Source organism: Lampris incognitus, chromosome 5 (assembly GCF_029633865.1).
Source record: "Lampris incognitus isolate fLamInc1 chromosome 5, fLamInc1.hap2, whole genome shotgun sequence".
Lineage (NCBI taxonomy): Eukaryota > Metazoa > Chordata > Actinopteri > Lampriformes > Lampridae > Lampris > Lampris incognitus.
The window spans coordinates 39,641,719-39,665,031 of record NC_079215.1 but is presented as its reverse complement, the minus strand read 5'-3'; the positions used below and the strand labels follow the sequence as shown (position 1 = coordinate 39,665,031).

Genomic DNA, 23,313 nt, shown 5'->3' with positions numbered 1-23,313 from the left:
AAAGTAAGTTTTCCAGAAAATTGTCAATGCTTTTCCATGGGACTAGTTCAATAGGGCAAGGCTTCAAATGTATATTAGAATAAGTAATAATGACACCTGCTTTGAAAACCATGATGCATTGCACCTTTGTCTATTCATGAATTTGGAGGTAGCTAGCTAGTTGTAGCTTACGGACACCAAGCCCTAAACCCGCTGACCTGGCCTATCATAAACCTTGTTTGGCTCAGTTGAACCTACGGCTTCGCGGATAATTGCTGCTGCTCCATGCTGCCACAGTTGACGTTTAGTTTAGTTTTTTTTTTTTTTGTAAGACTGGATGTCAATAACATTCGCCCATGTCTTTCTAACTATGTTGGCAACCCAGCATGGTGGCGCAGTGGTTAGCGCTGTCGCCTCACAGCAAGAAGGTCCTGAGTTCGAACCCTGGGGTTGTCCAATCTTGGGGGTCATCCCAGGATGTCCTCTGTGTGAAGTTTGCATGTTCTCCCTATGTCTGTGGTGGGTTTTCTCCAGGTGCTCCAGTTTCCCCCACCATCAAAAAAAGACATGCATGTTAAGGTTAATACTCCTCTCTGTGCCCTTGATCGAGGCATGGCAAGACGAACTGGAGTTGGTCCCCGGGTGCTGCACAGCGGCTGCCCACTGCTCCTAGCTACACAGCTAGGATGGGTTAAATGCAGGGTGTAATTTCCCCACGGGGATCGATAAACTATCTCAAAATCAAAAATCAAAGCCCTGGCTGTCACACGTACCATGACCATCACCTGCCGAGGTGAAATTTGCATCTTGTGCTGAATGTGGGCAGTGCAGGATGTGACACACACGGAAGTCAGTTTGCTGGTTTGTAGTCTGTTTAAGTAGTTGTGGTTGTCAGTCAGACATGAGCGGTTGGTTTTATGATGGGAAAATGTACGCTGAAGTCCAGAGAAAGATAAATAAATGTTTTAATTTAATTGTCTCACTTGTACATGTTGTTATAGTTTAATAGACAAATACGGAGGAAGAACACTGGTGTACAAGTTATATTTGTATATCGCGAAATATGAATTGATGTTATTAATAATTTTCTTTTTATTCATGTTCAGTGCCTGTCTCCTGACTCACTGCCAGCCAGGCAGCGTCTCTGTTGTGAGGCAGTTTGAAGTTTTCATGGGTTATGTCATACAATACCAGCTGGTTAAACACAGCAACAATCCAAGTGTCCTCCATCCTGGCTCACTAAGAAAATTACAGCCAAGTGGGGTCAAACACACATAATTCTTTGCTGTTGGTTGAGGCTGTGTATTCACCGGTCAAAGTACACCAAAGTTGAACTCCACAGGAAGCGAAGATGCAAATTTCTTTTACCACTGGGAGTGGATGTTTAATTTGCCCCCTTCATTCTCATGGAATAGATGTGAACAGGAGGCGAATATTCACCAATGTTAATTTTGCACATGTGTGACCGTGCAGGGTGGCAGAGTGGGGGAGAAAGGGGAGCAGTTAACTATTTCTGTGAGCTGCTGGGCCAGTAGTGGCGCCATGCTGGGTGTAAAAAAACATGCAATTATAAGGTACAGGGCTAGAAAAATTTTTTTTAAGGGCTTTAGCCCTGAAAGCCCAAGCCAGGTGATGCCCTTGGGTAAAATTTTGGAAGCTCTAGGTTGTTTTTATTTTTCTTGAAATTACTTATCCCTTGCTCATTTCTATGCTGAGTTTCACGTTAAACCAAGTTAAGCCGTGTTTGCATGCTTGTTAGGGAATGCTTAGCAAGCTCTTCTAAAATGAAATTAGTCGTATCTTGGCATTTGAAATGGTGTAATGTGGTCATATGACAAGGACAAAGCCACATTCCTGTAGATCAGTCTGTCCTGTAGCCTCACAGTCCTCTGTTATACGAGGGCTATGCCGAGCTGTGGAACGAAACATGTGACTGTGAGGCCTAGCTGTAATTGATTAGCTGTGACCCAAGTGACTTTAATTTGAAGTCAGAAGTAGCTGAATTTATGATTTGATTTATACTCATTGATGCTGATAATTGGAGATAGTCTATGATTTTAATAATGATTGTTTTTGGTAGCTTTATAATACCCCAAATAGCTAACTTTGCAGGCTAAAAGTTTGACATTTTAACTAAAAGTCTTGGGACAAAGTAGTGCTGCTACATCATCCCATAAAAGCCCTTTCCCCGTCATGTAGAAGGGCATAGGATGTGATCTAAATGGAGGTAACTGAAATAATATATCTTTGACATTATCAAGGAAACAGAAGAAAGTAGTGAACTGTCATAGCCTAAGACACACTCCCTGTCTGTATCGGTGTTTTATTTGTCAGGGTTATAAATTTATTATTTTACTTTTCTGAAAGTAACTGGAAACAGACCAAGTGTCAGGTGATATGTTTTGTTTTTTTGCACGCCTTTTCCTGTCTTGGCCAAATAATGTTGTTTGTAAAACTTTTATTGAAGTTCACAGATGTAAGCGCTATGGTTGGATAGACCACATTTAAATGTCATCCTCACTTTTGCCAAATCATAAAAGCTGAAAAAATGTTTTTTTTTAACATTGGGATTAATATAGCTATTAAAAACATAGGCAACATTTATATTTTCTTTTAAAGAATTAAAATGAAGGTGCAAGTAAATGCATTATTCATGAAGCATTTTTATTACTTTTCCTCAATTTGTGGTTCCCTTTCCCTCACTCTGAAACCTCTTGGGTTTTTTTTTTTAAATGTGGCACAGTTGAAAAACCATTTAGTTTGGTCTGGATAGGCCCTGCCTGCTGTTGTGTCAATAATTCCCAGCTATCAGACTTGTGTACAATGAAAAATTAAATACAGCGATGGTTATTTAGATAAGTTTTCAGTGAGTATTTTTGCGATGCAGTGAGCTTTTTTAGAACTAATTTGTCCATCATTATCCAAGCCACTTACCCCAATTGGGGTCGCAGGATGCTGGAGCCTATCCCAGCAGTCATTGGGAATTGGAAGAATTCTTTTCTTTTTCTTTTTTTTTTTTACTTTGGTAAAATTCATTGCTTTCTTGAAAGATGAGGTCCCATTTTACTGATTAACCGTTGTCAGCTGATTTATACTATGAAACCTGTGCTGTTCTCTTCCTACCGTCATGGTCCCCAACTCAGGAACAATTGAACTATGTACTCTTTCAGATGGATGTCCAGCATAGTTCTACTTAGGATCTCCTCGGATTAGACATTTTGGAGCAATAAAGCCTCTTTAATTGTTAAAAATGCTTTGGTGTAAGGTTCATTTGTAATCATCTACATCACCTATCAAATAAAATGATACTTTTAGTTATGTAGATAGGAGAGAAGTTATTCTGCTATTTCTGTTTATGATTTATTGAAAACTGATTTTTGTGTCCCTGTTTCAGCCTGCTTAGCCAGGAGGCACCAATCTGCTGTTATCCATCCCCTAATCGTTCCCCACTGAATGAGTTATAGACTTAGAATCCCAATCAACCCAGTGAATTATGTCCAAATTACTAGTGGATTTTCAAGACCAGTTATTAAGGTGATTGCACATATGTTGTGTAGTCAGAATCATATAGCCTGTATATAATTCAGCTCTTGCATGAATAGCATTATTCAATGTCATTATTATTGCCTCTCTGTGTGTAAGATGAAAGTTGTTTCTCAGCCCTGCAAAAACAGAACAAATCAGTCTTTCCTTTTTTGAAACAAACAGTCCTTAAAGGAATTTATCTGTTGTAAAAAGGTCTACCTATAATGTCTATGTAATAATCATTTAAGCACATGTCATTGATTACCATAGACAACATATTTAAAGAGCCAACCTCCTCATTACTGGTCATGAAATATAATGTCTGGGTCATCACTTGCAGGTGATGCCCTCAGTATTCACCCCCATGAAAAGTTATGTACATTCTCCCTGACACCAGAGTCAAGAATGTCTGTTTGTCATTGTTAAGGATCATGCAATCATGTAAAAGGTGTTGGTGTCCTGTGTGTCTGCTTTCCCAGGTGGTTTAGTGTAGGTAGAAATGTGGTTGGGAAGGCCTAGCTTGCTTGCCTTATCAGCTAAGGCGGGCAGCTTAAGTGCTCTTGGTGGCATGTGACTGGTGTATTGTGTTGTGTTGGTGAAGAAAACTTGCTCATTGTTTACCCAGCAGCAAAGATAAGGCCTTCCCATTTCCCCTTAAGGGAAGTAGCCATAACCACTCAGAGACGGTGCTACTATCAGCCACTCTGCAGGTGAGAGCCCTTGTTTTCTCTCAAAGGCAGATAGAAAAGAAAGTCTAGTTAATAAAAAAGAAAAGAAGGCATTCTCTAAGTATAAAAAAAGTAAAAGCAGTGAGCACCAACGAGGTTAGGGCCACGGCTGGTCATCAGGTAGTTAAAGTATGTGGATATGTTCTGGACTGCTGCAGAAAGAAGAGGGCTTACCAGAATGAGTGGTGTCTAGCCTCAAGAATAAGGATGATTCTGGCCATCAGCAGGAGGACAATGCATCTTGTGACTTTTATCACCTAAGAGGAGAGGAAGGGAGAACGGTGTGGCCGAGGCAAAGGCAGCAGTTTCTGCTTTTTCTTCCACCAATTCTGGACAAAAGGAAAAGTTGAGAGGACAAGTTGACAAGACAAATAAAGAGAAGGAAAATACACAACCTGAAGGGAGGTAATTACGACAACTCTATTTGAATCTTCAGTTATTAGATACAGACAGTCAAGCTTCTTGGTGTGGACTGTTTATTTTTTTTGAAGAAAAAAAAAGTCCTTGGAGGTGGATTTTTCAGCAGCTTTCATTTGGACGGTTCAGGAGCAGAGCCATTATGGATGGAGGTTTCACTTCTTTGCGGTTGGAGGCTGCGGAGGCGGTGAGAACCGCACTGGTTTCTGCTGAGAACTTGCAACTCTCTCTGAAGGCTGAGCTGACTCAGGAAGAACAGGCCCTCACACACACCAATGCTAACAGAAGCCCTGAGGAGAGACACCACACCGGGTATTGTAGTACCGCCACTTTTTGTGTCAGACCACCTTAACCCTACTGGAGACATGAACTTGCTTCTTTAACCAATCATATCATCAGGTTTTGAGTTAGACTTAGGTTTTTTTGTGCATAGTGTGTTGTCATATCTATTTGCTACATGCTCTATGAAAATTGTGATTGAATTTTGAAAGAAAGCCAAGACGCCCATTGAGGTGTTTTAGTGCTTAAAAAACATCTGAATTACACTGCTTAACCTTGTGTTGTCCACACATTGTGCATACTGCCCTTGTCTTAAGGGTAATTTATGACCTGCCTTCATTAAACCTCTAGATTAAAGCAGCTTAATTTAATTTTAACCTCCAAATCTATTTTGCATGAAGAAAGAACCTGTCATCACAAACTTTGTGACTATCTGGGTTTTCCCTCTTCACAGTGCAGAAAGACTGCATTTAAACAGTGGACACCACTCGTTATTACAACAAATCTGTCATACTTGTTCTCTTTACTAGAGGTTTATTATTATTATTATTGTTTATTATTGTTGTTGTTGCTTAAGGTACTGCATAAGTGTAAAAATTAACTTTTTAGCAAGAGATAGCACTTGTATAGCCTAAGAAAGTAGCAGAAATGTGCACAAAGTAGTTTTTGTCTTAGGGTCATCAATCATAGTGGTGTACAGCTTTCATGGAAATATAAACAAAAACAATGTTTCACTTTTTCTAATGCTGGGGTCACTCTAGGAAAAGTCATCAAATTTCAGGTTGGAAAAATGTCATTTAGGGTCTTTTCTCTGCTGTTAAACGTTGTTATGGGTCATTCTTTTGACCTGTTGACAACAGAAGTGTTAAGAATGTGGCCTTTTCTGTCTTTACTATCCAATTATTGTACATTAGTTGTATTTGTTGGTGGACTTAAAGAAGATAAAGACAACCCTCACATTGCCTCTATCACTCAACTGCTTTATTTTATTTTCCATGAATGATAGACAGCTGCCAAGGCTAAGCAAATAAAACTATATGTTTATCCTAAGTTCCAGTTCTGACTTGACATTACGACAGATAGGGTGCATGTCTTAACTCATACTGAGTGATCTGCTGTGTAGCTTTACCATCCGGCCTAACCCCCACCTACCCTGACTACAACGAGAATTTAAGCAAAGTTTGGTGAGCTTGCTCTGATGCTATTGCTCTGATGTAAGTGCTTATTTTTTTCAGCTGTTTGTTTGATTGCAGTTAGTTGGTTCTGGTAAGCTTCTTTATGAAATTTACATAAATGCTATAACATGTAATCTGTAAGGCTCAAGCGATGTGTGTCTGACCGATTGAATCACGCACAATACATAAGGCTCTGTTGTTGAAGCATGGTAGAAACAGACCCTTTATAATAACTGCATTCGTGATCTGAATCTAAAACCATGTGAGTCAAAATCACGACTCCAGTGTTTTCTTGTATCGCACCCATAGAACAACCCTTTTGCATAATTTGTCTCCCCAGGAATGAAGATCTTAAAGAGATGCTTGAGAGCAACAAGGAATCGCTGAAACTAGAGGCTATGAAAAGGGTTGTTGGGGTGAGTAGACCGGGGACGTTACAGAATGGACAAAAAAATGGTGTAGGAGATGCATAAGAAGACATTAGCTAATTAATTAATTAATTAATAATATTATTAATTAGTTCATGAATTAGTTTATTGCCTTTGATACAATCTCATACAAAAAAAGTCTGTTAAATGAAGAAATAGAGTATGACTGGTAAGATGTCTAAATTTTGTTTTAAATCTTTTTTGTCTTCAGTTGATTGCTAAAGGGAAAAATGCATCTGAATTGTTTCCAGCTGTTGTGAAGAATGTTGCCAGTAAGAACATTGAGGTAAGTCATCAATAGGAAATGAATCAACGAAAGCATTACTCTTTTTTTTTTTTAAATAAGTCATAGCGGTGATGTCACAAAATAATAAACTTAACGCTATTGTTTTTTGTTGGCATATTTAGGGTTCATACACCATGGAATCTCAGTTGTGTGTATTAAGTTCTACCTTCTACTTCTCTGATTACAAAAAATTAAAATAACCGTTGCTTATAGGATGCACCTTGCAGGCATCTCTTACAGTTAGTTTATGAGAGACAAACTCACACCTTGTACTGATTAGCTTGGAAGAAAGTGATTTAAAATAGTTCAGTGGGATATCGGTATCAGAGGTTAGACTTCTGACATTGTTGTATTACATTGTCAGTCAATTCACAGCACATAGTTTGCTTCCATTATAGTTCTATTATGTATGCCATTGTTATCTAACTATACTAGTAAATAGGATGACACAATTAATAGAATATTAATCGCGATCATGATTTTGGCTTCCCACAATTAAATGAATGCGATACTGACGTTTAAAATGCATGCTCTGCTCATGGAATGCTCCGCTGCATATCAAATCAAGTGCTTCCTAAACTAACTGCCTGACCAATCACAGTTGTTCCCTTTAAGCGCCAACCCTGCAGCAGCAACTTGTGCAAAATTTTTCTGGTTGTTGCGGCTGCAGTCCACAGTAGACAAGTAGGCTAAGGACAAAACGAATATCACATGTCTGGAACAGAAAGCGAAGAGCTTGTCCCTCGAAATGGATCATCATCCCTTGTTTGGAAATATTTTGGATTTAGGGCAAGTGATGTCAACCAAGAACAAGTCATATGCAAAGAGTGCCGTAGAATTGTGTGTGCGCCACAAAGCAACACCACTAATCTTTTCAACCACCTGAAAAAACCACAAACTGCAGTGTGATGAATGTATAAAGGCCAAGAAGAGTAACGTTGCTAATGTTAGCTCACTGATTCCCCGTCCTTGTGTTACTGGTGGTGTCTTGCGTGCGTCGTGTTTGATGAATTGGCCCAGACCAGGATATCTTTGGAGGCAATCTCCGTTTATTTTCTGACAAAGTTAAAACAAAAAGAACCAAAATCCTCTGGTCAATAGCGACATATACTCTTCAGCCCCTCTCTCGTGTACAACACGAAAGGTGCGAGATGAAGGCGGGAGGCATAATTTATAGAGAGGGACCCATGGAAGTGACCGTGGGGGAAGAGGAATTGAACAAACGTTCCACATATTGACTCTGGAGGCATAGTATGTCAGGTTAACAACAGCTTAGTAACTATACAGATTTTGTGTAATTATAATATCACATATTACGACGGTATAGATGAGTCTGTTATACTTGTCCAATGTCAACTCGGAGACATCCATAACAGCAACCCTGTACAGTGCGTCACCGTGTCCATCCAGCTCCTAAAGACAGACTGAAATAACCAACGCAATTGCATTCCATTTGGCCAAATATATGTGTCCAATAAACACTGAGCAATGAAGGCTTCAGGGAAATGGCCAACACACTGGACAAAAGATATGTGATCCCCTCACGCAATTATTTTTCCAAAGTGGCATTACCTGCGCTGTATGCAAAACGTCAAGGGGAAATAGAGAGGGATGTCACAGCTGTCTAGTACTTTGCGACTACCACTGACCTATGGTCAAGCAGAACAATGGAATCGCACTTGAGCCTGACAGTTCATTGCATCGACATTGATTTTAAAATGAATAGTCAATGCTTGCAAACGTCATTTTTCCCACAAGACCACGCAGGAGAATTATTTTAAAAGAAAATATATTTTGTCCCTAAAATCAATAAATAATTGTGATAAATAATCGTGATCTCAATATTGTGATTATAATTTTGGCCATAATCATGTTGCCCTACTAGTAAAAGAGGAGCTTTTGTGAATACTAGTAATGGTTTAAAAACATCCGTGAATTCTTGTAATGTGAGTACAGATAGATCCCTTTTACAGCTAGAGTAAATTGGGCTTTTACATTATTTTAAATGGCTTCCTTTTATTTTCCTCCCACAGTCCAAAGACATGTAGGTCAGGTGAATTGGCCATACTAAAGTGCCCCTAGGTGGGTGGGTGTGTGTGTGTGTGTGTGTGTGTGTGTGTGTGTGTGTGTGTGTGTGTGTGTGTGTGTGTGTGTGTGTGTGTGTGTGTGTGTGTGTGTGTGTGTGTGTGTGTGTGTGTGTGTGTGTGTGTGTGTGTGTGTGAGTGAGTGAGTGAGTGAGTGAGTGAGTGAGTGAGTGAGTGAGTGAGTGAGTGAGTGAGTGAGTGAGTGAGTGAGTGAGTGAGTGAGTGAGTGAGTGAGTGAGTGAGTGAGTGAGTGAGTGAGTGAGTGAGTGAGTGATGGATGGCCTGGCGGCCTGTCCAGGGTGTCTCCCCGCCTGCTGCCCGGTGACTGCTGGGATAGGCTCCAGCATCCCCGCGACCCTGAGAGCAGGATAAGTGGTTCGGAAGATGGATGACTAAAATAATCTGTAGTTCATTTTAAATAGCATTATGGACTATATTGTAACATCATTAGCTGTTATTCCTGAATAGTCAGAAGGGCCTTTATTGCGTATTTAATACATAACTTACACCACAAAATAATTTATAAGTGTAAGACGCTGTCTTCGTGGACTCGCTCACACACAGTTCTATACTGTGAATGACCCCACTCTTAAAAACCTAAAGCCTGTGAATATTGATTAGCAGCAGTAGAATTAACAGGTAGTATGAGGGGCAGGCTGAAGCTAGGTGCTGTGTGCATGACCTGCAACAGAAGCAGCTCATGCCTGGGTAGGGGAGCAGGTAGGTGGATGTTGTTGGCAGCACGCTGGTGCAGTGGTTAATGCAGTTGCCTCACAGCAAGAAGATCCTGGTTTCGAGCCCTGGGGTAGTCCAACCTTGGGGATCGTCCCTGTGGGTGGGCCCTGTGATGGACTGGCAGTCTGTCCAGGGTGTCTCCCGGCCTGCTGCCCAATGACTGCTGGGATAGGCTCCAGCATCCCCGCGACCCTGAGAGCAGGATAAGTGGTTTGGATAATGGCTGGGTGGATGAAGTCCACAGTCACATCTCCCTTGTCCCACCTTACTCACACCAGCTGCTAAGGTAGCATCAGGTCTTGGTCTGTCATTTCTCTTTCTTTTCTGCGCTAACCTATTCTCTTCATCTATATCTTGGTAAAAATTACCTCCCTTTGCTCCCTTTCTCTTTTTTCCCCCACCCTCATTGGCGGTCTCTCATCATTATCCCTCAGAATTGCAAACCTCTGGTAGCTGACATAAATCCTCTGTGATTGGAAAACAGAGTAGGAGCATTCATTGTATTGATGTTGTTGTGTGAGCTCGTATCAGCGTGCTTTGTTTTTTAAATTAGTGCTGCACTTTAACTTATTGTAGAGGTGCATGTGCGGCCATTCGTGCATGAGTGTTAGTACGTCCTTTGTTCATTTGTGTGTGTGTGTTTGTGTGTGGAAAAACAGGAAACCGATAAATACTAACATATGCAATACATTTATATCTCAATTGTGTATTTATCTTGACAGAATATAGAGTTTAGAAACCAGTCATCATGTTGACTGCCCTTGGTCGTTTTAGGTAGGAGTGAAATCCCAGTCATTCTAGTGTTAATTCCCTCAGTAATGACCAGAATGATTATTGAAAACTGTGGCATACAGCTGCAGGTCAGTACTTGACACTATATGACTATGCAAGAAATGCAGGTAGTAATTGCTGACCTCTAAATATACAATTAATAAAACCATGTTTGCTGAGCTGAGACCTCTTCATTCATTCATAATTATTTTGTGCCGTTATTTATCCTTATATTCTCTGTAGACAGAAATCACCTCTGCTTTCCCACCTTTCTCTTTCTCAATAATTGAAGTAAGTACGCAGAGGACCAACCTTTGATGCTCAGTTAAACTCGAATTTCAGAAGCAGAGCAAATATTAGTTCAGGGTTTCCTGTGTGAAGACAGTGGACGTTGGAAGTCAGGGTACAGAAGGGGGGCAGATAACAATGGTAATCTGTCAAATCCACAAGAACTCAACCTCATTGCCTGAAATAACTCTGGATTTGGGCTACAACTAGTGATATCAGACAGGAAATATCAAGGTTTCAATACTCGCTTTCTTTCCACCCTTTAGAAATAACAAACTCAAGTCTGGGCTGTTTGTTTTCTTGCACATAATGGTTCACTTTGCTCCTTCCAAAGTTTAAAAAAAAAAAAAAATCTTCCAGTAGATAGAAACCAGCAGGAAGCCCTGCAGTGTAAACATGCATATTTTACATAGCCCTTTCATTGTCCTATGTTGTTTTCTCGACATGCATTAATGTCACTTCAGAGTATTTCAGTTTTCTGCTGTTTGATTGTCTTTTGCAGCTTAAGAAGCTTGTATATGTTTACCTGGTGAGGTATGCAGAGGAGCAGCAGGACCTGGCTTTGCTGTCTATCAGCACCTTTCAGAGGGCCCTCAAGGTAATGTCCACACTCCTAGTTGTTGACTGTCTCTCTCCATCCCCAAGAGTTACAAAGAAATACATGGTGTTTTAAATATGGTTGCATGTGCCTACCTGCTTCAGATCATTAGTATATGTCAGTGTGCTGAGTCATTGAGAAATTGTGGGGCTAGGAAACTGGTGTCTTTTTTCAGAGAAGAATGATATTATGTGTTAATGTGTTGCATGCTTGGATATTTTTATGCCGTGTCTTGTAACCCACATTTCTAGAGATTATTCTCTCTTCCCATGGCTTCTTCATTGTTGAATAGAGGGCAATGTTGTTGCTATTGGTAAGGCATGGCTAATTTGGATTTAAGATGGAGTGTGACAGTATGCATGGGGGTACATTTTCTCCTTGGACAACATATTATAAGGAGACTGAAACAGTGTAACATCGAATTCATCCAGCTATTTAACGTAAGACATTTTCCACATTATTTCCTGTGAAACATGGTAATCTGAGAGAATATTTCTTTTGCTTGCTGGTAGGACCCAAACCAGCTTATCCGAGCCAGTGCTCTGAGGGTTTTGTCCAGTATTCGTGTCCCTATAATTGTCCCCATCATGATGTTGGCCATCAAAGAGGCTTCCACTGATCTGTCCCCCTATGTCAGGAAGACTTCCGCCCATGCTATCCAGAAGCTTTACAGGTATAATACTCTGCTATACTGCTATATCCAGCTGTGGTATTTATATTTGGGGTGCATCACCAGCAGACAGTTAGCTCCGCTCTTTGGGTTGATTAGCTTTGCTTTATCAACGTCCTTGTCTTTACCAAACTTAATGCAGCAAATGTTAGCTAATGGCCCTGTATGTCACCATGTCTTTAGAATGCAACAATTGCAAGAATAAAGGGGGAAGAGGTCTTGAAATGATCTCTGATCATTGAAATGATCTGAATGAGTGGAAATTTGGCTGTTTGGCTCAATACCCGGTGGCTCACCTAGTAGAGCACATACCACATAAGGCTGAGTCCTTACTGCAGCAGCCTGGCTTGGGTCCTTTAGGGGCAGCACGGTGCCAGAGTGCTTAGCGCGGTCATCTCAAAACGAGAAGGTCCTGGGCTCAAACCCCAGGGTTGTCCAACCTTGGGGATCATCCCAGGTCATCCTCTATGGGAGTTTGCATGTTCTCCCCATGTCTGCGTGGGTTTGCTCTGGTTTCCTCCAACAGTCCAAAGACACTTAAGTCAGGTGCATTGGGCATACTACAAACCCCAATTCCAATGAAGTTGTGACTTTGTGTAAAACATGAATAAAAACAGAATACAATGATTTGCAAATCTTTTTTGACCTATATTAAATTGAATACACTACAAAGACAAGATATTTAATGTTCAAACTGATAAACTTTATTGTTTTTAGCAAATATCCACTCATTTTAAATTTGATGCCTGCAACACGTTCCAAAGAAGCTGGGACAGGGGCAACAAAAGACTGGGAAAGTTGAGGAATGCTCAAAAAACACCTGTTTGAAACATTCCACAGGTGAACAGGTTAATTGGAAACAGGTGAGTGTCATGATTGGGTATAAAAGGAGCATCCCCGAAAGGCTCAGTCGTTCACAAGCAAGGATGGGGTGAGGTTTACCACTTTGTGAACAACTGCGTGAGCAAATAATCCAACAGTTTAAGAACGTTTCTCAACATACAACTGCAAGGAATTTAGGGATTTCCTCATCTACAGTCCATAATATCATCAAAAGATTCAGAGAATCTGGGGAAATCTCTGCACGTAAGCGGCAAGGCCGAAGTCAACATTGAATGTCCGTGACCTTCGATCCCTCAGGCGGCACTGCATTAAAAACCGACATCATTCTGTAAAGGATATTACCACGTGGGCTCAGGAACACTTCGGAAAGCCATTGTCAGTTAACACAGTTCGTCGCTACATCTACAAGTGCAAGTTAAAACTCTACCATGCAAAGCGAAAGCCATATATCAACAACACCCAGAAACGGCGCCGGCTTCTCTGGGCCCGAGCACATCTGAGGTGCACTGACGCAAAGTGGAAAAGGGTGCTGTGGTCTGACGAGTAAACATTTCAAATTGTTTTTGGAAATCATGGATGTCGTGTCCTCCGGGCTAAAGATGAAAAGAACCATCCAGATTGTCATCAATGCAAAGTTCAAAAGCCAGCATCTGTGATGGTATGGGGGTGTGTTAGTGCCCATGGCATGAGTAACTTGCACATCTGTGAAGGCACCATTAATGCTGAAAGGTACATTCAGGTTTTGGAGCAACATATGCTGCCATCCAAGCGACGTCTTTTTCAGGGACGTCACTGCATATTTCAGCAAGACAATGCCAAGCCACATTCTGCATGTTTTACAACAGCGTGGCTTCGTAGTAAAAGAGTGCGGGTACTAGACTGGCCTGCCTGCAGTCCTGACCTGTCTCCCATTGAAAATGTGTGGCGCATTATGAAGCGCAAAATACGACAACGGAGACCCCAGACTGTTGAGCAACTGAAGTCGTACGTCAAGCAAGAATGGGAAAGAATTCCACCTACAAAGCTTCAACAATTAGTGTCCTCAGTTCCCAAATGCTTATTGAGTGTTGTTAAAAGGAAAGGTGAAGTAACACAGTGGTAAACATGCCCCTGTCCCAGCTTTTTTGGAATGTGTTGCAGGCATCAAATTCAAAATGAGTGAATATTTGCAAAAAAACAATAAAGTTTATTAGTTTGAACATTATATATCTTGTCTTTGTAGTGTATTCAATTGATTATAGGTCGAAAAGGATTTGCAAATCATTGTATTCTGTTTTTATTTACGTTTTACACAATATCCCAACTTCATTGGAATTGGGGTTTGTAAATTGTCCCTAGGTGTGAATGTGTTGACCCTGTGATGGACTGGCAGGCTGTCCAGGGTGTCTCCCCACCTGCTGCCCAATGACTGCTGGAATAGGCTCCAGCATCCCGCGACCCTAATTGGGCTAAGTGGCTTGGATAATAAATGTAGATCTTGAAATGTTTCTTTCCTATTAAAAGTCCTATTTGATATACATTGAATAACAATGTTGACCACCCAAAATTATTTCTGAATCTAAAAATCTTTCTAAATTAGTGTTTTAGTCATTAGGTAAATACCTTTTTTGGGTAATCCACTTCAATAAAGTAGTGCCTCTCCCACTGATGTATTTTATGGATCTTAATAATAACCATTAGGGATTGAAAAAGATTTTTAGTGAAGTGAAATTAAATTAGACATTTCATTTTAGCCACTGTAAACTGGTGCAGGTTTATGTATTATGAGAACACAGAAGGGATATGCTTTAATTCCCAAGTCCACCATGTTTCCATGTCAGGTAGATGAATGCTGTATATTGGACGACAGCTTTCTCTTAACGCCTTTTCTCTTGTCTGTAGCCTTGATCCAGACCAGAAGGAACAGCTCATTGAAGTGATCGATAAACTATTGAAAGACAAAAGCACAGTAAGTATGAACAGACCAGACCAACAACAGCTTTACTTTGGACGCTTTCACGTCTCTGACCTGGGGGAGAAACAAAAGAAAATGGCACATAACCACACAGAGATATTCATGAATGACAATGGAAAGTATGTTATCGTATCCTCCTTAAGGAAAGTTTTCCACAATAGACTGTTTAAAATAAAAGCCATGTCAGGGGAAGCCCCACCCATATCCCTGGCAGAGGTCTCTGAGGTAGTTAAAAAGCTCCTCGGTGGCAAGGCACCAGGTGTGGATAAGATTTGCCCTGAGATGCTGAAGGCTCTAGACATTGTTGGGCTGTCTTGGTTGACACACCTCTTCAGTGTCGCGTGGAGGTCAGGTACAGTACCTATGGGGTGGTAGTTCCCATTTTCAAAAAGTGGGACCAGAGGGTGTGCTCCAATTATCAGGGCATCACATTGCTCAGCCTCCCTGGGAAAGTACTCTAGGGTGCTGGAAAGGAGGCTCCAACCAATTGTCGAACCTCGGATCCAGGAGGAACAATCAAATCAAAATCAAATCAATTTTATTTATATAGCCCAATATCACAAATTACAAATTTGCCTCAGTGGGCTTAACAGCAACACAACATCCTGTCCTTAGACCCTCTCATCGGATAAGGAACAACTCCCTAAAAAAAAAAACCTTTAACAGGGAGAAAAAATAGGAAGAAAGCTCAGGAGAGCAACAGAGGACGGATCTCTCTCCCAAGATGGACAGCGTGCAATGGATGTTATGTTCACGCAATTTACATAATACGACATTGAAAGACGATAACAGAATTATGATGGACATAAAATTTATGAAGAATATGATGCACAGGATGCCAAGCAGTTTCCAGATGCCAACGGAACAGTCCAGGACCCAAGCCACGCGACCACCATCATCATGTAAAAAAAAAAAAAAACTTATGTGAGGAGAGGAGGGCAGGCAGCATCCAAAGGGCGACCACCATCACCACGGAGACCTGGGAGGAGAACCGACTGCACGTGCACACAAGGCAGACTCACATGACACCATTCAAACACAGAAAAAGAGAAAGGAGAAGACATCATTCAGAGAGAGAGAAAAGACATGTTAGAGAAGAGAACAATTTGCAATTGTCATTAGTCATGATCAATTAAGTCATCAACTAGTCATAATCTATACTCTGTTATCTATAATCTCGTCGGCAGAACAGTGGTTGGTAAATTCATTAAGACAGAAAACCAACCCGCCATCCAGTACAGGTTGTGAATCACTCAACTTAAAGGCAACTAATGGTAAGCTAAGGCAAAAGATGAGTTTTAAGTTTGGATTTAAAGGACAAACAGACTCTGATTGTCTGATGGCAGCAGGCAGGTTATTCCACAACAACGGAGCCCGATAGGAAAAGGCCCTGCCACTAGCTGACTTCTTTTTAACTTTGGGTACACACAGGAGCCCTGTATTTTGAGAACGAAGAGCTTGAGATGGCATGTAAGATTTAAGGAGATCAGACCGGTAAGATGGGGCAAGCCTATTAAGGATTTTATAAGTCAGCAGAAGCACCTTGTATTCTGATCTAACATGGATAGGAAGCCAATGAAGGGAGGCAAGAATTGGTGATTTCTTTAATGTGCTTATCAAATGAAAGGCTGGGATCAAACATAACACCAACATTTTTGGCTGCCGCACTTTGTGAAACCACAGAGTTGTCGATTTTTATTGTTACTTGATCAAATTGGTGTCTGTGTCTAGCAGAGTCAATGACCAGCATCTTGGTTTTATCTGAATTTAAAAGCAGAAAGTTATCCAGTTTTTCACAGTAGCCAAGCAGGCCTCTTAAATTAGTGATTTGAGTATGATCATTAGCCCTTATAGGCACATACAGCTGAGTATCATCAGCATAGCAATGGAAATTTATTCCATAATTGCATATAATTTGGCCAAGAGGTGTAATGTAAAGAGAGAAAAGTAGAGGGCCAAGAACTGAGCCCTGAGGCACACCATATTTAACGTCAGAAAATTTTGATATAATATTACTATAGCAGACACAATGTGTTCTTCTAGATAAGTAGGACTTAAGCCAAGAGAGAGCTAAGCCAGAGACACCAAAATTACAATTTAATCTATCTAAAAGTATATGGTGATCAATGGTGTCAAAGGCTGCGCTGAGGTCCAGTAGTAGAAGCACAGAAGTGGAATCAGAGTCGATAGCCAGTAAAAGATCATTTACCACTCTGGTCAGAGCAGTTTCAGTGGGGTGACAGGGCCTGAAAGCCAACTGAAAAGGTTTATATAGATGGTTTTCTTTTATATGGGTCGAAAGTTGTTGATATACAACTCTCTCTAGTACTTTAGAGAAGAATGGAAGATTAGAGACTGGTCGACAGTTATTAAGAGACCCTGGATCAAGGTGCGTTTTTTAAGTAGAGGTTTAACCACAGCTGTCTTAAAACTGCTGGGAACAATGCCAGTAGTAAGAGATAAATTAACGATGTCTAACATTGTAGGTGCAAGAAAAGGCCAGAGGTCTTGAAAAAGGTTTTCTGGTGAGGGACCAAGTAGGCAAGCAGTTGGTTTAGAAGCTGACACAAACTTAGTCTCAAAAGCTGTAATAACTGGAACTGTCAGTGACTCATTGTGTAGATATGAATTTAGTAAGACAGGATCTGCAGGAGTAGATGGAGCTGAAGAACTAATTTTGTTTAAGATCTCCTCAACCTTATTTCAGAAAAAAATCTAGAAATTCATGGGCTGTGAATGGTGAGCAGCTAATAGACAGCTGCTTTTTAGGAAGTTTAGATACAGTGTCAAAGAGAAATCTGGGGTTATGTTTATTAATATTTATTTAGTGAGAGAGATGCGCTGTTTTTGCAGTAGATGAAGCACGCTTGTATTTCAATAAACACTCATGCCATTTACGTTCCAGTCTCCTGCAGGTCCGCTTAAGAGCACGTGTCTCATCATTAAACCAGGGTGTAGGCCTCTTTAGTCGCCCAGCTCTGGTAGTGAGAGGTGCAACTGAATCGAGGAGACTAGAGAGGGCCACATTTAAGTCACTAGTGAAATTTTCAACAGAGTCATTTACTACAGTGAAAGGAGCCAAGACTTCAGGCAGCTGCTGGCCAAATGCAGCTACAGTGGAGGGACCAATATGGCGAGTGGCAATTACATCTGTGCTGACATTAACTGGACAGGCCAATAATGCTTCAAATTTGATGAGAAAATGTCTGACACAGCAGATGTGGTTGGTAAGACATTCAGATCAGAAACAACTATCCCTTTAGATAAAACCAAATCAAGGGTGTTACCACTGCAATGAGTCAACACTTGAACAAACTGAGTGAACCCAAAAGTATCAACTAGTGCCAGAAAGGCTTTACTTAGAGGATCAGCAGCCTTATTCAGATGAATATTGAAATCACCAAGAATTCACCAACAATGCGGGTTCCGTCCTGGCCGTGGAACAACGGACCAACTCTTTACCCTTGTGGAAGTGCTGAGGGGGCATGGGAGTTTGACCAGCCAGTCTACATGTGTTTTGTGGACTTGGAGAAGGCTGACGACCGTGTACCCCGGGGCACGCGGTGGGGGGGGGGGGGGTACTGCGGGAGTATGGGGTAACGGGGCAGTTGCTACAAGCCATCCGGTCCTTGTATAACCAAAGTAAGCTGTGTCCGCATTCTTGGCACAAAGTCAAACACGTTTTCGGTGGGTGTTGGACTCCGCCTAGGTGTCTCCGATTCTGTAATGATATTCATGGACAGGATCTCAAGGCACAGCCAAGGTGAGGAGTGTGTCAGTTTTGGGAACTTCAGAATTGCCTCTCTGCTCTTCGCAGATGATGTGGTTTTGTTGGCTTCATCAATGATGTGGTTTTGTTGGCTTCATCAGAATGTGATCTGCAGTGCGCATTGGGGCGGTTTGCAGCTGAGTGTGAAATGGCTGGGATGAGAGTCGGCACCTCCAAGTCTGAGGCCATGGTTCTTTACCGGAAAATGGTGGATTGCTCCCTCCGGGTTGGGGATGAGTTGTTGCCTCAAGTGAAGGAGTTCAAGTGTCTCGGGGTCTCGTTCACAAGTGAGGGTAGGATGGAGCGGGAGATTGACAGGCGGATTGGTGCAGCATCAGCAGTAATGCAGATGTTGTACCGGACCGTTGTGGTGAAGAAGGAGCTGAGCCGGAAGGCAAAGCTCTCAATTTACCAGTCAATCTTCGTTCCAACCCTCACCTATGGTCATGAGCTTTGGGTAGTGACCGAAAGGGTGAGATTACGGATACAAGCGACTGAAATGAGTTACCTCTGTAGGGTGTCTGGGCTCAACCTTAGAGATAGGGTGAGGAGCTCAGACATCCGGAGGAACCTTGGAGTAGAGCCACTGCTCCTTCACATCGAAAGGAGCCAGTTGAGATGGTTCGGGCATCTGATTAGGATGCCTCCTGGCCACCTTCCTTTGGAGGTTTACCGGGCACAACCAACTGGGAGGAGTCCGCGACCCGAACCGGGAAAAGCGGCTGATGATGAATGAATAAATTAACAATTATATTGCAAGTTGCACCAATGCGCCTAGGTTTAAAATTTACTCGCACTGATGCCAAAACTAGGCGCAAAATGTGACTAAATGGCCACACTCTGGAGCCCTGCTCCTGTACAGGTGATTCAGTAAATCTAACTTAAAAACATCACTGTGAGGACATAACATATATTAGTGATATATACACTCACCGGCCACTTTATTAGGCACACCTGTCCAACTGCTCGTTAACGCAAATTTCTAATCAGCCAATCACATGGCAGCAACTCAATGCATTTAGGCATGTAGACATGGTCAAGACGATCTGCTGCAGTTCAAACCGAGCATCAGAATGGGGAAGAAAGGTGATTTAAGTGACTTTGAACGTGGCATGGTTGTTGGTGCCAGACGGGCTGGTCTGAGTATTTCAGAAACTGCTGATCTACTGGGATTTTCACGCACAACCATCTCCAGGGTTTACAGAGAATGGTCTGAAAAAGAGAAAATATCCAGTGAGCGGCAGTTCTGTGGGCGAAAATGCCTTGTTGATGCCAGAGGTCAGAGGAGAATGGCCAGATTGGTTCGAGCTGATAGAAAGGCAACAGTAACTCAAATAACCACTCATTACAACCGAGGTATGCAGAAGAGCATCTCTGAACGCACAACACGTCGAACCTTGAGGCAGATGGGCTACAGCAGCAGAAGACCACACCGGGTGCCACTCCTGTCAGCTAAGAACAGGAAACTGAGGCTACAATTCGCACAGGCTCACCAAATTTGGACAATAGAAGATTGGAAAAATGTTGCCTGGTCTGATGAGTCTCCATTTCTGCTGTGACATTCGGATGGTAGGGTCAGAATTTGGCGTCGACAACATGAAAGCATGGATCCATCCTGCCTTGTATCAACGGTTCAGGCTGCTGGTGGTGGTGTAATGGTGTGGGGGATATTTTCTTGGCACACTTTGGGCCCCTTAGTACCAATTGAGCATCGTGTCAATGCCACAGCCTACCTGAGTATTGTTGCTGACCATGTCCATCCCTTTATGACCACAGTGTTCCCATCTTCTGATGGCTACTTCCAGCAGGATAAGGCGCCATGTCATAAAGCTCGAATCATCTCAGACCGGTTTCTTGAACATGACAATGAGTTCACTGTACTCAAATGGCCTCCACAGTCACCAGATCTCAATCCAATAGAGCACCTTTGGGATGTGGTGGACCGGGAAATTCGCATCATGGATGTGCAGCCGACAAATCTGCAGCAACTGCGTGATGCTATCATGTCAATATGGACCAAACTCTCTGAGGAATGTTTCCAGTACCTTGTTGAATCTATGCCATGAAGGATTAAGGCAGTTCTGAAGGCAAAAGGGGGTCCAACCCGGTGCTAGCAAGGTGTACCTAATAAAGTGGCCAGTGAGTGTATATACAAGTCATCATTTTTAATTTCTAAAGCTCTGTAGATATCAAAAAAGCTAATCATCACTTAGATTTAAGATTCATAATTTTCAATGAAACTATAGACAACACACACACACACACACACACACACACACACACACACAATCAGTGCAGGCTTATGACAGGGTTGATGGCTTAAATGCACAGGGTTCTCAGAGGGGCCACAAGAGGCCTGACTGCTTTAATTGGACATACTAGAGTCTATGCCCTTTCCCTTCTTCACCTTCCGTTTCCTGTCATGCCCCTATGTTAATGCTGTTTGTATGTTAATACACGGCCATGTCAGTCAGTCAGTCGGTCGGTGAGCCAACAGGCAGTTTGGAGGGAGCGTGCAACAGCAAATGGGTTTTTTCTTCTACCAATGAAATGTAGTTGATTATTGGTGCTCCCGACTGCTTCTGCTCCCCCTCTTCCTCCATCCTCATATCTCATGGATAGGACATGAAATTAGCATTGGTGGTTGTAAAATGTAGTTGGAAACATTTTATTGATGCAGTTCTTGCACAGTCTACTACTTTCAGCTGCTCCCGTTATGGATCGCCACAGCGGATCATCCATTTCCATCTTTTCCTGTCCTCTGCATCTTCCTCCGTCACACCAGCCACCTGCATGTCCTCCCTCACCACATCCATAAACTTCCTCTTTGGCCTTCCTCTTTTCCTCTCCCCTGGCAGCTCCATATTCAGCATCTTTCTCCCAATATATCCAGCATCTCTCTTCCAGACATGTCCAAGCCATCTCAGTCTTGCCTCTCTTGCTTTGTCTCCAAACCGTCCAACCTGAGCGGTCCGTCTAATATACTCATTCCTAATCCTGTCTTTCATCACTCCCAATGAAAATCTTAGCATCTTCAACTCTGCCACCTCCAGCTCCGCCTCCTGTCTTTTCGTCAGTGCCACTGTCTCCAAACCATACAACATAGCAGGTCTCACTACCATCTTGTAAACCTTGCTGTTAACTCGTGCTGGTAACCTCCTGTTGCAAATCACTCCTGACACTCTTCTCCATCCACTCCACCCTGCCTGCACTATCTTCTTCACCTCTTCCGCACTTCCCATTACTTTGAACAGTTGACCCCAAGTATTTAACTCATCCACCTTTGTCACCTCTACTTCTTGCATCCTCACCATTCCACTGTCCTCCCTCTCATTCACACATATGTAGTGGATATCTCCACCTCTCATGGCTCTCCTCAACCTGCTCCCTACTCTCACTACAGATCACAATGTCATCAGTGAACATCATAGTCCACGCAGACTCCTGCCTGATCTTGTCCATCAACCTTTTCATCACCATTGCAAACAAGAAAGGGCTCAGAGCCAATCCTTGATGAAAACCCACCTTCACCTTGAACCCATCTGTCACTCCAACCACACCACTCACCACAGTCACACCTACTTTAGTGAGGAGTTTCGCCAGGGCACAATGCTTTGTGAAATTTGTTAACAAAAAAACCTAATATGCTATTTTCTGATTAAAATCTGGTGTTTACTCAAAGTAGTAAAATTCACATGTTTGAATTTGCTTTACACATCAACTGTTTTCTATTTCAGTTAAGGGTCTGTACAAATAAGTAATTTCTGTACGACAATGTTGTGGCTTGTTTATTTTTGCATTCGTAAATATCTTGGTGCTCATGAAATTTTAAAGAAAGAAAACAATCTCAACAAAACTCTTCTTTTCTCTGCTTTTCTTTATACATTTAATGCAGCTGGTGGCTGGCAGTGTGGTGATGGCCTTTGAGGAAGTGTGTCCGGACCGCATCGACCTAATTCATAAAAACTACCGTAAGCTGTGTAACTTGCTGGTGGATGTGGAGGAGTGGGGCCAGGTGGTCATCATTTCCATGCTGACACGCTATGCTAGGACACAGTTCACCAGCCCTTGGAAGGAGGTAAGGTCTCATTATCAGCATTAGTACTGTTGTAAATGGACAAGTTCAGTCAACACAATCTCTCGCATCAACTTTATGTAGCCCATTTCAAACATAAAATTGCAATGCTATCTATATAAGAGATGAAAAATAAATGTAAACATGGAATAAAAAAGATATACTGTACGTTTTGAAATAAGATATACAGAAAGGAAATAATAACATTTATAGATTAAATGATTGAATGAGCAGATCAATGTTACCCCCAGAATTTGTTGATAAGTTGGGTTTCAGTCGGCAGCCCAGCCTGTGTATCTTTTAGCTCAAAGTGTATTTCATACTGAGAGACTGTTGATGGTTTTGATGAAACAACAGCAACTTTCATTTTAAACCAATTTACTTTTCTATGTGCAATAAAACACTGGTAAAGAGTAATTCAGAAAAAAGAGAGAGGATGTCCGGGTAGCGTGATGGTCTATTTCGTTGCTTACCAACATGGGGATCGCCGATTCGAATCCCCGTGTTACCTCCGGCTTGGTCAGGCGTCCCTACAGACACAATCGGCCGTGTTTGCGAGTGGGAACCCGGATGTGGGCATGTGTCCTGGTCGCTGGACTAGCGCCTCCTCTGGTCGGCCAGGGCACCTGTTGAGGGGGGAGGGGGAACTGGGGGGAATAGCGTGATTGTAGCATGCGCTATGTCCCCCTGGTGAAACTCCTCACTGTCA

General features: G+C 42.1%; 1 protein-coding gene across 1 annotated transcript in view; it reads left to right on the top strand.

Moving 5' to 3' along the window:
- The window catches only part of LOC130112270 (AP-3 complex subunit beta-1-like), a 105,866-nt gene that overhangs the window by 4,301 nt on the left and 78,252 nt on the right, over nt 1-23,313 (top strand). Inside the window, exons 2-7 of the mRNA XM_056279559.1 lie at nt 6,444-6,519; nt 6,743-6,817; nt 11,198-11,293; nt 11,806-11,966; nt 14,688-14,754; nt 22,425-22,607. Of these exons, the coding sequence (XP_056135534.1) occupies nt 6,444-6,519; nt 6,743-6,817; nt 11,198-11,293; nt 11,806-11,966; nt 14,688-14,754; nt 22,425-22,607 (658 nt within the window). The remainder of the gene's footprint in view (nt 1-6,443; nt 6,520-6,742; nt 6,818-11,197; nt 11,294-11,805; nt 11,967-14,687; nt 14,755-22,424; nt 22,608-23,313) is intronic.